The 14817-nt window shown below is 39.5% G+C and overlaps 1 protein-coding gene across 2 annotated transcripts in view; it reads right to left on the reverse strand.

Moving 5' to 3' along the window:
• espn (espin) overlaps positions 1 to 6799 on the reverse strand; it is a 30664-nt gene extending 23865 nt beyond the window's left edge. For both annotated transcript variants that reach the window (XM_084680528.1, XM_084680529.1), the window contains exons 1-2: positions 5834 to 6799; positions 3443 to 3636 (exon numbers count right to left, since the gene is read on the reverse strand). In XM_084680528.1, coding sequence (XP_084536654.1) covers positions 3443 to 3636; positions 5834 to 6127 — 488 coding nt within the window. In that variant the 5' untranslated portion in view covers positions 6128 to 6799. The remainder of the gene's footprint in view (positions 1 to 3442; positions 3637 to 5833) is intronic.
• Positions 6800 to 14817: the final 8018 nt, after the last annotated feature.

Consider the following 14817-nt stretch of genomic DNA (forward strand, 5'->3'; position numbering starts at 1 on the left):
TTGCCCTGAACACATGGTCTAGTGTAGGGTTTAAGCACAGAATGCAAACATTGTGCCTGTAACACCTATGTTACATTATCTTTCTGACTTCTTGAAAACATGATTAAAACAACTACGTATAGAACATCAGTATCACACATGGGAAACACGTTTTTGGTCAAAACAAGCAAGCCTTAAATATTTCAATATAGGAAGGGGACCTAATCTGCAGTTCTATCATCAGGAAGTGGGTGGACAGCTGAATCATTCATGAGTGTAACCGAAGTGGCCCGGGCTCATCTGCACACTGGGGTCTGTAAAGGGGAGCAACATATTTGTCCCTTTCCATGTTCACATTTACAACACTTAGAAACTCAAGAACACCCAAGCCAACAAAGATGCCTACAACATGAAAGTCGTATCTTCATTGTTATCAATGAGGGCTGTCTTAAACCTCTTGAATAAAAGACTTGGCACTCTCTAATAAAGAAAGTGCATTTGGAGAACAGGTGTAGATTTCACAGGGCTTTAGAAAGAACCTGTCCCTGTGCAACAGTAGAAATACAAAGTGCAACAACAGGTGATATCTCATCCTTGTAAACCAGCACAACCTCAAAACAAGCAAAGCAAGTGGGTTTTCAAATCCATCATTAATTGAGAAATTGTCCTAGCACAGGCTATTGTCTGTTATTCTCCTCCGCTCCCTCCCCTCCCCAGTCGCCACAGCAACAAAAGACCAATCTTATCTTCGTTAGTACAAAAGTAATTGATGCTGTCACACTAATGGGCATCTTGCCTGATAAAAGCTCATTACAGGTTCGATGGTTTTTCCTGTCTAAATAATTAAAATCCCTACTATGGGAAAAGTTTTTCCCATGGTACTGAGCAGCGGAGTAACTAAATTGTATGTTTGAGCACTTTAAGCATGGCCCAAAAAATAAACAGGAAGATGCCTATTCAACCATGACACTGGAAAACTGAAGGGGTCTCCTAAGGGATGGTCATTTTACACGTTTGCTGTAAATACACCTTGAGAACAGGACGTGGGAAAAGGAGTAATGCAAAAATCTAGACCCAGAAGCTTGTGATGAAAGTTCTCCATGAAACCCACCTTCTGGGTAGCATGTCTGGGAATCTTAATGGTGGGAGCAGGACGTCTATCTGTAACGTCTTTCCCCCTAACCTCATGCCACAATTAAGCCCTAGCCAAATCTTTTAATCTGTGCTAATTGATTGCATAACCCCTTTCTTTCTGTGTGTCAAACTCCCAGAATTTATAGCCATTTCAATGGTGGCTTTTTCATAGAACCTTTTGTGTACCAACACTATCGGTAAGAACACAGCACACTGTCCTGTTTACATTGGGTTGACAGGATGAGGGAACAATTCTCCTATTCTGAACCGGCCCATAAATTGGATAGGCATTGTCTAAACATGCATCTGTATAGAACTGCATCTGTCTCTTTCTGTTTTCATCATGAAAGAAAGCACATTGTAGACAGTTAAATACAGTACATGTTAATGGCACATAAATCCTCAGCACTCTTTTTACAAATGGAAGAGACACTTGACCTGACAAAGAGGGATAACATTTCAATTTGGAAATGTTTGTATTAAAATGGCCAATAAAGTTGTATACAGTTGCATAACATTTGTAACCCTTTTATGCAAGTTCAATACTTACACAACATTATTGTGAGTACAACATTGCCATCACAGCTACAAATTAAGTAAATTCACCAGAAGATGATTAATCAAAAACAGAAAAAATGGTTTATTGATTTAGATGCCTACTAATTGATTATATCTGGACTAACTTTCTACTAAAAATTGATTTGGAGGAATCAAGAGCAAGTTGAGCCAGTGTTAAGTACAGTATATAAAGTGACAAGTTGAGCCTGTGTTAAGTAAAGTATGTAAAGTGACAAGTTGAGCCAGTGTTAAGTACAGCATGAAAAGTGACAAGGCACTGGGAGCACCCACCTTTCAACTAGCTTACTTGCTTCACCTAAGACTCATTCCTAGTTGTCTGATTGTCAGATAAGAGATAACGTTTTGTCAACAGCAAATGTATATGAACCTAGTGAGCAGGACAACAGGCTATATGTAAGCTGTTTTTAATCAAGCATTAATAGATTTGCATCCTTTGAAGGTAGTTTTTTTGGTCCTTCTGATATTGTCATTTTATATTTGTCATGTTGTATAACAAACCTTGACATAAGAATAATATCTGCATACAGCTAAGGCCTTGTTTAAACGATGTAGGAAGCAAACTTCAAGAAAGCGGCCCTCAATTCAGCCATATTTATTTCCTTCATTAGCTTATCACTGGTTTGCGCTCTTGTGAGTCGCCTTGGAGACAGTGGTAAATAGCCTGGGTGAGAGGGAGAGAAGGGAGAAGTGAATGGGACAATGCTATCAGAAGCAACCATGTCTCTGAGCCTAATTAAACTTTCAGTAGCTACGCACCTGTCTAGCATGTACCAAGGCAACAGAGGAGCTCCTGCTTGCACATGGCCCAAGGCTAGTTCTTTGACTGGCGCTTTAACCACACAGGTCATCGAACCCAGAGACTGCTGGCAAGCACTTTCCGTAATTAATCTTTAAGGTGGTGTCATAGACCTGTTAGTTATCTATATTGCTTTATGACCCCAATACATTCATATATTTGCTGCTACTTGAAAACATTCATTCTGAATATCCTCAGTTATTTTCTATTTGATCCCTTTACAACCATGGTTGTCAACATTATAGGTCAAATGAAATCTCTGGAATATCTTATGGCTCACCTACACACATTCTAAATGCTATGTTACCATCGTCTACTTTTCTCCCTTCATGTGGAAGTTATTTTTGTAAGCTGAATGATTTTACTATTAGAACAGAGATTTACAGGTTATGAAAGTATCAGACTTGATCACTTTCCTTCATAAATCTTCCTTTACAAGTTGCAATATATCATGTAGTGCTATGATTAGTTGTTGTGGTGATATATTTTCACTCTGAAACTCAAAAATGTTAGTTGACCTCTTTGTTCAGCCTATTCGGTGTTGTTAATGCCCTGGCCTATGTCCATAACAATCATAGGGGCCATATGGCTCAGTGTTATCTCAATGAGGTGCAGGGCCTCTGGCACAGCAGTGATTAGCGCTGACATTCATCTCCTGGTATAAGAACACACACACACAAGGATGACCTCTGGGTGTTTTCCTTCCGGAATCGGCTTAAAAAGTTTTAAATGCATAGTCAAGTTGTTAAACTCAAATTGGCAACTGTACATCAGAATCTGCCTCTTTTAGTCTTTGATGTTTATCAAAGGAAATACATTTATCAAAACTGATTTAGCTCCACACTGTATTCCATAATGGATCTAGCACAGGTGAATGCTGTTGGTGTTAAAACTGGTTCATAACAATGCTGTCTGTGTATAGTGTATCCGTTTTATCCTTGGTCGTTTGCTTACTTTGGGCTGTGTCCCAATAGTAGTCTTAAGGAGGGGAGGTCTCCCTTGGCAGCAGCATAGTGGACAGGGAGGGCCCCAGTGTCCGTGGCAACCCCGGGGTCTGCCTCCCCACTCTTCAGTAGCCAATCAGTGATCTCGTGGTGGCTGAAACGGGATGCAAGATGGAGAACAGTGGCTCCAGAACTGTCCCTATCCTGTAAAGGGAAAAGATAAGACAAATATTAGGGAGATGTGATGAGGCACATACATGGGAAAATGATAAAGGATGAATCCACAGTCACTATTCAACCGCATTAGAACCAACTAAATACATTTAAGTTCACGTAGCAAGCACATACAGAATATAAGATATCTGATTCGAAAAGCACAGTGGAAACCCTAAACAGACCATCCACTGTGACAATCTTATTCATCTAGATACGATTCAATGTGAGCAAATGTCCTTCTGTCAAAGGCATGAAGGGTTCTTTGTTGTGTTGTGCAAAGCATCCCAGCCAATCAACCCAGAGGTTAATGATGAAGATAAGTGATCGTAATGGAGGCTCTTATTACTTCTTAGACCTGTACACTAAGACATGATGCAGTGGTAACCTCCAATATCAACCTCCAATATTAATGAGCAAATGTGTCACTGATGACATCAATAAGACCAGCATTAAGAGGTTACTCATCCCTACTCTCTATTCTTTCTCCCAAGGCCTGAACGGGATCACTTTCTCCTGCTTTGATACAATTTCACAAAGGTAAAGGGGGGTGAGAAAGTAAGAAAGAGCAACAGAGGGGGTGGGAGGATACACTTTCTGTATTTACAAAATGTTCAATCAAAACTTCAAAAGATAATGTGTTGTCAGTACAACTTCTGGAATAGACAAATCCTATTGGAGCATAAAGGTTTTACCAATTTAACGACAAAGAACATATTTTTTTACATTTATTCATTTAGCAGATGCTTTTTTTTTTTTTACCATGCTTTGACTCAAATTATGTATTATCCCTGTCCTAAGGTGATGTCCCTCAGTCCCAAATATGTTGTTAAGCAGCCACCCCTATTGCATACACAAACATAATTTCAACACCAATGTGCTTGACAAAAAGCTAAAACAGACTTGTCATTAGTGCTACTTGTGCAGCCATTAATCAATAAGAACACCGAATAGAAACGTTTTAACGTTTCAATCCCACATCAGCTAATAATATAATCATCTCCATATGTTAAATGTTTAGACCAGACTCTCACATGTTTTCACTGTCATGATGCTACATCTTTTGCTAAAACATGACAACGCACTATATTCTACTTTTCACTGAAATACAGTATTGTTTGACTCCTATAAACTTTCATTTCTCCAGTTCTTAACTTGATCATCCTAACATTTTGTGTAGCAATGAAAGATCTACGTTTATTATTGCAATGTAACCAAGTCAAGGGGCAAAAACATTGCATGGATAAAAGAATGTATTAACAAATGTTGCACCAACGCAAGAGTTTTCAGTGGACTATGATTCTCTTTTATCCTTTCCTTGGCTTGCTCTGCAGAAAGGACTTGTTTGATACCTGAGGAGTAGTACCTCTCAAACCCTGTGAAGATCCAAGACAATCCTGCTATCAAATGACAAGATTCTGAAAAAACTGTTGTAAGTACTGATAACCTTTGGCTTTTTACAAAGTGACTATCAAAATGATGAATATAATTGAAACTTTGCCCTAAAGAACTATAGTTCCTTCACTTTAATGATGTATCCTAAACTTACAATTTAAACCAATGCGTGTCAAAATGCAAGTTTAATATTGCATAAGCTTATGCATAATTTGCCTCATTAAAATAATGTTCGCTTAGTTACAGAGGACTGCAAAGAACTATGAACATACAAGACTGTTTGGCTGTTCTCACTTCATCAAACCATAATGTATTTTTAGGTAAAACTGAATATTTCGGGGTTTCGATGACAGTTTGGCAGACTTCAGATTCAAGACTGACATGAGCAATACAATTCACTGCATGGCGCTCTCAACCTGCCACATAGGTTTATGAACGATCAAGGTGAAAGCTCCAACTCAAAATACTTTTTCATCTAAGTCTTGGCACGTGATAAGCCGACTGGAGGCTACATTACGAACTTAAAACACTCGTAATAACATTCACGTGTTATGTTCAATTTTTGAGGGCGATATAGCCTATAGACAAATTTACCTGTTTCTAACCAGTGGTAGAACAAGCCTTGGGCCTATTAGCCAAGTACATAGATGCAATGTAGCCTTGTTCAAAACGATAGTTTGTTGTGGGTCTAAAGGTCATTGGATTTTAGGCCACTACAGTGACCACAAACCTGCTGACATAAAAATAACATTGGCCAACAGTTTCTAGATTTGCAGCGTAATATCGGACTCACCACGGCACAGCATCCACCTTGTGTTAAAAGCCACTGCAGGCAGGCCAAGTTACCAGTGGCAGCAGCGTCGTGTGCGGGGCTTGCTCCATTATTTGCCAAGCTGTTCCCCGGTAGACCAGCTTCTTCAACCAGGTACCTTACGCATGTCAGTTTCCCAGCCCGGGCAGCATGATGTACGGGTGAGGCACCCAGAAGGTCCTTTACATCACCATTCAGTACATTTTCCGCTAATTGCACTTTCAGAGTTTGTACATCCCCCTGCCTTGCAGCGAGAAGTGTCCGCTCCACCACCATGACTTGGCTACGAGTCGGCAACTCCTTGAAAATATTTAATACCACACCATATAGATGAGTTCACGGTATATCAGTCCAGTGTTGACTTGAACTAGAAATATCCGTCTCTTCTACGTCGATCTTCGTTTGATTGAGATTTGTAGCATGTCATAGCAAAAAAAATACTTTAAAATACTTTTTGAGGACAACAATAACCTAGTTATTTAGAGGAGACGGCCGAGTTTCCGACCATGCATATTCAGTCATTTCACTGCACAAATATAAAAATGGGTTCTACATAAACTATCAACTAAGCTTTCTTTCAAGACATTCTTAGGCTTTTTGAGAAAAGATGGTGCTGTTGTTACTGTTTTCAAATTCTGTACAGCGCCACACCTGACTACATCAACGCCACGTTTCTTTACCCCATACGCATCCAATTGTTTAATAGACATACATCCTCTGGTTAAGAATTTCTTCTTTATTCTCAGATAGTTCAACTGTGTTACAATTATTAGCTGTTAGACAATATATCTCCAAAAAAGTATTCCTGGCAATAGTCCTGGATCCTTTATTCACGGTCCCCGCAGATGGCGACATGGGACTCACTGCTCGTTAAATAATCCATCAGTGGGAGGATCACTTAGGCGATTTGGTCCCTTCCAATCGGCTCAGTTAAAGGGGCAGTACGCCATCATTTTACCAGGTTTGTATCCAATGAATTGCACATCCTGTTGAGAGACACACTATGCTGTATGTGCATATAGGTTACATTCAGTTTGGTAATTCAGTGGTCCAGATCTGGCCTATTTTTATATTTGTGCGTGTACAGACAATAATATATTTGACTGTCTCCAAATGTAAATACAAGTTGTGATAAATTGCAATACGTTTCATTACCAAATGGTGGCAGCATAATGTTACAGGCTGCGTAACATGAGGGTGAATCTGGGACATTTTTTGCATGCATTTTCTCATCGGAGCATCCGGACTGACCAGTGCCCTGACCCTTTCTGTGACACCACACTCACGTTTTGTGATTTCAGTCACATAACATCCATGCTAAACCCGGGGTCAAAATTATGTGGACTAGACATTGTCATAGCAGGGAAGAAAACGCTCTGGAGTTAGGTGTGCCACATAATGTGCAGATTACCCGGCCTACTGAGTGAGTCCCATTGTCGGTCATACGAATCTCTCAGTAAAGTTTAGAAATGTTGAATTTGATTCTACAGGCTAAATAGGCTAGCCTAACCTATTTCAAAATAGGTTCTGCGTTTCTTATCACTTTTAACTTTTTTTTAAAGGTCCATTTCATTGTCTGATATTGACTAAATCTACTTCTGTACAGCTTTCTAGGCTACTTTTTATTTGAGCATTTCATGTAGGCTACCCTGTCTGAGTTTATAAGTCAGGAGTGAGTCAGGAATACGTCAGAAAGGTGTTAATTGAACACTTGGTAGGTTAAGTGTTTATATTGCCAAGGTCCATCTCATGAGTAGCCTAGACCTAAACGAGTAAAATCAAACTCGTAGCTGTGGGCTATGTTTTAGGTTATGTGGACAAATTGTTCATCATTTAATCACCCTGCCCCTCTTTGTTTAGAAGGGAACATCAGTCGCATAGTAATAACCAAGCTTGATAACAAGGTCCCATTATCTGCTTTAGGCTATCACTTTCTGCTTGAGTGCTTTCAGCTGGGTGTTCCCTTGAGAATTGTCTCGTGCCTGACGCGTGCTTGACTGAGCAATCTGTTGCTAGCCCAACTGCCACGGATAGCTCGCGCAGAAGTTGCACAAGGGACTAATTAATTAGGATTCCTCCGTAAGGAGGAAACCTATTGTTATTGGTGGTTTTATTATTTGTAATTCTTGTACCATGGGAGTCAATGGCAGCCCCTAGACCCCATCGACAACTTTTTGTGAAATTTGGCACACTCATTAAGGACAGTTTCTTCTATACCTACACCAAGTTTCATGTCTCCCATTAGACCACTCTAGCGCCACCAATGGGTCAAAGTTGGACTTGTGTTTACACACGCAACTTTTGAACCGTATGACTAATTTTCAAAAATGAGGTACCATTGGATTCCCTGGATCAAGCCGAGTTCAACGCACACCATGGCGTTAATTTCCGGTTATATAGATTTCCCGCCATTTCCGGTTTTATCAAAAACCTTTGAAAGCCTACTCCTCCTACAATTTTTGTCATATATTCTTCAAAATCACCAGAGATGATCTTCAAACCAAGCCTCACAAAAGTTATCAAAGGAATTTTGATCCTCATAACCGTCTGTCCGGTACAGCCAATCAAATTCATCAGAAAAGCCGCCAAACAGGATGTGAAGTCATGTCTCAGCAAATCTTTGAGATATCAACACTAAACTTGGTAGATCGGAGGAAGACACTACAACATATTACCATGTGCAAAGGCAAATTCATATCTCTAAAAATGATTGATATAAATCAAATTGAACTTATTGCTAACGCTAAAATAATGCTTTGCACATCAGCCAGTCAAAAACTGATACTCTGATTCAATCACAAGTTCATATGAAGACTCTTGAGAATGTTCATAACACAAATCTGTGAAAAAGTTGACTGTAAGATGAAAGGTCGATTTTTGGTGAATATTTGAAACATGCTTGCTTGGCTAATTTCTAGGCAAATTTCCAATGAATGTCTCCCCTGCTCCTCCCCGCGCGTGCTCCAAAATCTCACACACACTCAGCCTTCCCTTGACACACGCGCGGCCAAGACGCACACGCAACATTTCAGGAGAGTGTGGGCTGACCAAGCCCCCACTCATTCCTTGGTCTTTAGCAAAGGCCCATGTGGCTCTTGATGGTATTGCATTTCCGATTTTGTATGCAATGGTAAAAAGGTCTCAAATCCTGAAACATTGATAGTATAGACCAAGAGTAAATACCACACCTCAAATGGCCCACCATTACCCATAGGTGGCGCTATAGGCCACGCCCAAAAGCACAAAGATACAAGGCTTTCTGGAATGGATAGGTTCACCAAGCCCCCTCCCTTCACGTATTGGCTTGAAAAAAGGCCCATGTGGATCTTGATGGTATTGCATTTCCGATTTTGTATGCAATGGTAAAAAGGTCTCAAAATCCTGAAACATAGATAGTATAGGCAAAGAAACAGTTTAACAAAAAGCCCATGTGGATCTTGTTGGTATTGCTTTTCCGATTTTGTATACAATGGTAAAAAGTTATAAAAATCCTGAAACATTGATAGTATAGACCAAGAGTAACTACCACACCACAAATGGCCCACTATTACCCATAGGTCTTCCCTTGACACACGCGCGGGCTTGGCAAGACGCACACGCAACATTTCAGGAGAGTGTGGGCTTACCAAGCCCCCACTCATTCCTTGGTCTTTTGCAAAGGCCTTGTGGATCTTGATGGTATTGCATTTCAGATTTTGTTTGCCATGGTAAAAAGTTCTCCAAATCCTGAAACATTGATAGTAAAGGCCAACAGTAACAACAACACTTTAACAAAAGCCCATGTGGATATTGTTGGTATATTTTTCCGATTTTGTATGCAATGGTAAAAAGTTAAAAACATCCTGAAACATTGATAGTATAGGCCAAGAGTAACTACCACACCACAAATGGCCCACCATTACCAATAGGTGTCGCTACAGGCCACGCCTTAAAGCACAAAGCACTTCACTTCTTGTGAAGATTAAAGCACTTCACTTCTTGGCTTGAAATAAAGGCCCTTGTGGATCTTGATGTTATTGCATTTCAGATTTGGTATCCCATTGGAAATTCTGCAGCATTGATTTTTCTATACAGTTACAATTTGTCAAGAATATACATTTTTCAATGGTTCGCAATGCTTTACATGTAAGCCAGTCAAACAAGTTCATATGAAGACTCTTGAGAATGTTTAGTACACAAATCTGAGAAAAAGTTGACTCTAAGATGAAAGGTCGATTTTTGGTGAATCTTTGAAACATGCATGCTTGGCTAATTTCTAGGGAAATTTACAATGAAATGTGTCCCCTGCTCCTCCCCGCGCATGCTCCAAATTCTCACACACTCATTCTTCCCTTGACACGCGCGGGCTTGGCAAGACATACACGCAACATATCAGGACTGTGTGGGCTGACCAAGCCCCAACTCATTCCTTGAATATCAGCATAGGCCCTTGAGGACCTTGGTGTCATTGCATTTCCTACTTTGTATGCAATAGTAAAAAGGTCTCCAAATCCTGACACATTGACAGTACAGGCCAAGAGTAACTACCACACTTTACCCAAAGCCCATGTGGATCCTGTTGGTATTGCACTTTCGATTTTATATGCAGTGGTAAAAAGTTTTTTAAATCCTGAAACATTAATAGTATAGGCCAAGAGTAACTACCACACCACAAATGGCCCACCATTACCCATAGGTGGCGCTACAGGCCACGCCTTAATGCATAAAGATACAAGGCTTTCTGGAATGGATAAGCTCACCAAGCCCCCTTCCTTCACTTACTGGCTTGAAATAAAGGCCCTTGTGGATCTTGATGGTATTGCATTTCAGATTTGGTATGCCATTGGTAATTCTGCAGCATACATTCTTCTATACAGTTACAATTTGTCAAGAATAAACATTGTTCAATGGTTTGCAGTGTTTGGAGGAATCCGCCATTACTGCTTGCAGTTATATTTTTCTTTATCTTTTGAATATCTCGTATTTTAAATGTTGAAACCAATGCACCAATATGTTTTCACAAACCTTTCTAGGTATATTTATTACCGTAGCCTATTTGTAAAACAGCATGACACTTTTATTAAATTGATTTAGATTTATTATTCCCAAAACGTCAGCAACATGTTTTTGTCCATGTAGGCCGTCTGTTCTAGCCACAGACATGATTATTTTGTATTAGTCTACATATTTTGTGGTCGGTAGTTTTTCTCAAAATATTCTGTTGGTAAGACTGCCTTTTGTCTTTATCAAACAAGGCCGAAGCACTTTCAATCAAACTTTATATACCATAAGCCATTATCTTTGGGGCTTTTCCCAGGTCTATTATGCACGCCCTCTTTACTTCCAGCTATTTTAAAATCCCCATTGTATTGAGGGGGGTCTTTCAACGGTTTTTCTTGTTCAACTTAAACGCTAGACGAGCCTGGCCTGGGAAAGGGATATTTCGCTGCACGCGTCCAACGTGTGACAGTTATTCAAATTTCTTGCAATGATGTTCAGAGCATGGGAGGACCAAAGCGCTATTGTTAGCGCCATCTGTTACTGAGCGGGGAAATTCAAATCAGGACAAGGGCTTGGTCTAGCCTACTTATTAGTGGTGTACTAAAATTGGGCTATATTATCTGAGTTTCCCACACAGGAAAACCCTTTTTCCCCCCCCAAGTAAATTCAAGTTTACTTGAATAAAAAGGTGACGTTTAGCAGAGGCTATTTTATCAGTTCCATGGTATAGCATGGTTAAACCCAAAATGTGAAAATTTGTATATAAAACACATTCACTTGGTAACCTACACTCCATTATGGTAACAAAAATATATATATATATATATATATATATATATATATATATATATATATATATATATATATATATATAAACCAAAAACAGTAGACTAGCATACAGCCTTAATAGTTAAGAGCTATCCAAAAGTCAATGTGTTCTGGATTCTCTGGCTAACTTTGCCAGATCTATGCACAAATCATAGCCAACATTTCTGAGTTATTATTATTAAAGTGTGTATGGAACAATATTTTGGATGAAGGCTTGCCTACTCTTTTGAAATTCCTGTACTTATGGCCGTGCCTCCACATTTCTGCGCCCATCTGTCCAACGGCTCTGCAGGTTGGCGCGTGCCATTAATTACCCATGGATGAGCGAGCAGGGACGCGTGCGGTAACTGTAGACAATGAAAACCCGTTTAACTAAACTAATTTTAACAAAATTAGGTGCTAAATAAAATTGGGCTTGGGATATTTCATGTAATTGTATCTTGTTTAATTTTTGAAAACCCCATTAATCCATAACTCTGGCTTTCACATAGGCTATAATAAAATAATACAGATTGCTAATTTTACATAGCCTAACGATTTTTCAAGGAGGCTACGCCTAATGATCTTGTTAGCCATTTTTCTTTGATTTGGTCAAATTTAATAAGCCTATTGAACAGTTTTTGTAGCCTATACCACATTTAACGTAATTGTTGCTCCATAATTGACACATTCAGGTTCCCATATCGTATTGATAAATAATCAGACCAGACACATCAGAATCTTTATTAGGCTTTCTCGGTATATTCTGTTAAATAATGACGTGACACAGAATAATTCGTTTATTTGTTCTTGCTCATACACGCAAACACACACAGACACACGCAGCCATAACAGTGAATAAATCATACCCTTGGCCTTATGTGAATTGAGTTACATTTAGACCTCTGGTTAGCCTATTTGTCTAAGGTGTTTAGGACAGTGGTTGGATCAGGCAAGTTATGCTCTAACGTGAGTGAAGTGGTATTACATGTTATTGTACAGTGTTGTTTCTTAAAAGTTATCAATGTTCTTGATCTAAAAAATGCTGTAGACCTAGCTTTACACACTTAAACAAAACAAGCCTAAAATAAGATAAACCTTGTATGCAATAGTGGAATAGTGGAATCTATCCAATCTATCTATGCAATTTAGATCCACATGAAATGTCACGTGATACATTGACATGTTAAATTCCTTTCTCACTTTAATATAAGACAAAACAGTCAATATTGTCATATTTCAATGGTCTAGACCTAGCCTGCTCTTGATACAGCACTTTTAATTGACCCCCAACTTACAACACTGGCAGCTCTCCCACGGCGATGCAGTCATCCGTGAATTGTTGGTGAGAAGTTTCATGGTCAAACTTTCTCACACTTCTAGGCCTACAGTTTCTGAATCTCATTAGTTGCAGGCATGCAAACCTATTTAATGAACATTCATTGAGACAAGATATAGGCTAATTAGGCTAGTCTACGAAGAGTATGCAGCTAAATATGATTATGATACTGAAGTTTAGATCATTTAGTGCAGGCTATAAACTGTACATGAGCATAAAATGCCGGTAAATCAAGTTGCAAACAATAGTATCAGTTTACAATATGTTTTTTAATGCCCGTGTCATTAACACTACATAGGTGTAAAGGTTTATTATCGCACCCTCATAAATAGTAGCCTTTAAATTCTGAACTCACAGCCTAACACCCGTTCTATCTACCAATAACACACTCGTAGGCTACAAGGAAATCAACATATAGCCCATGTCTTACGGTTCAAATATGAAGTATATCAAGTTGAAATCGGTAGGATGGGCCTACAGCAGAACACCTATAGCAAACAAGTAAAATATTGGGAGATGTAACATACCAAACAAGCTGATCATTTCGATTTGCAGCAATGGAACAGCAGCGTAGATGGTGTCAGTCAGTGGAAGGCTGAGGCATGGAATCAGATGAAACGCCCTTTTGGTACAAGACGCTTCAGCTCAAAGCGTGCCCTCCGATTTGTGGGCGGGGGCGTATGGTCAACGCCTTCAATCAGAAGCTTGGAGACTGCAACGTTTGCAGGCACATACACAAACGAAAACATCGAAAACGCACAGCAAGTAAATATACCTTTATGTTTAGAGGCTAATAAAAAAAGGATATCACTTCCACAAAAAGGCTTCCGTGCTAATATGTTATTCTCTCTCTTGCTATTTTTTCCCCAATAATTAGGTCATAGCTGATTAAATCATTTTGTAACCACCAAAAAGTAACAATCTATAGCTCCTGAAAGCAGAAGGAGTCATACCAAATTGCAAATAGTGTGTACAAAATGTACCTGCTCCGTTTGGTGGGAAATGTCATGGTCTTGACTGCTACCAGCCTCTCTATAATTTATTGGTACTGGATGGCCATCTGCCCTTTTGTTCTTCTGGCTCGTGCCGTTCTCGTGCGTCCCATATATCCAAGGGTTGCACAATGGAGACCCTCAATGCCCACGATAGATTGAACATTCAAAAAACGCGCCAATGCTTTAGAGCAGTGCTCTAAACATGCCCACCGAGTCTATGATGTGAAAGAAGGTAGGCTATGTTGTCCTACACACTGAAGTAGCCTTCATTTCTTTTGATTATGGTAAAGGTCTTGTAATTCAAGTTTTGTTATTTTGTTCAAAGCAGACAAAAATGTCTGTTGAAATAAATGGCATAAATGGCGGTAAAATAGGCCAGAGGTGCTTGTTATGACAACCTTAATCTTATTGGACTATTGCGATTGGCGGAATATCTTCCTCGTGTGACGCTGCTATGCCACAACTCTTCACGTGCTTTGAACAAAAACTTGACACCAGATGTGAGGGCTACCTTGTGGCTTGGGTTTAAGCTTGGGTATTTAGGGTAGCTTTTTGCTTATTGCAAAGTCGTAGACCTAAAATCTGTTCGAGATGAGGGCTTGATGCTTTACATTATTTAGACGATTTATAGAAGCGACGCCATATAGTTGGACACGATTTGTTGACTGCGTGGAGCATTTGCAGACAAAGCAATTAACAGATAATGCTTTTGCAAAATACCACCTCCTTCGAATGCATATTGTGTTTAGAGATTCAGTTTCTGGCCTTAAATAATGTACATTTTAAGTAGGCTTTAGAAGTCCAATGTTTAGGCCTAAACGTGGCTATAGCATATAGTGACATAA

Source organism: Hypomesus nipponensis, chromosome 18 (genome assembly GCF_054491055.1).
Source record: "Hypomesus nipponensis isolate SF chromosome 18, ASM5449105v1, whole genome shotgun sequence".
Taxonomy (NCBI): Eukaryota; Metazoa; Chordata; class Actinopteri; order Osmeriformes; family Osmeridae; genus Hypomesus; species Hypomesus nipponensis.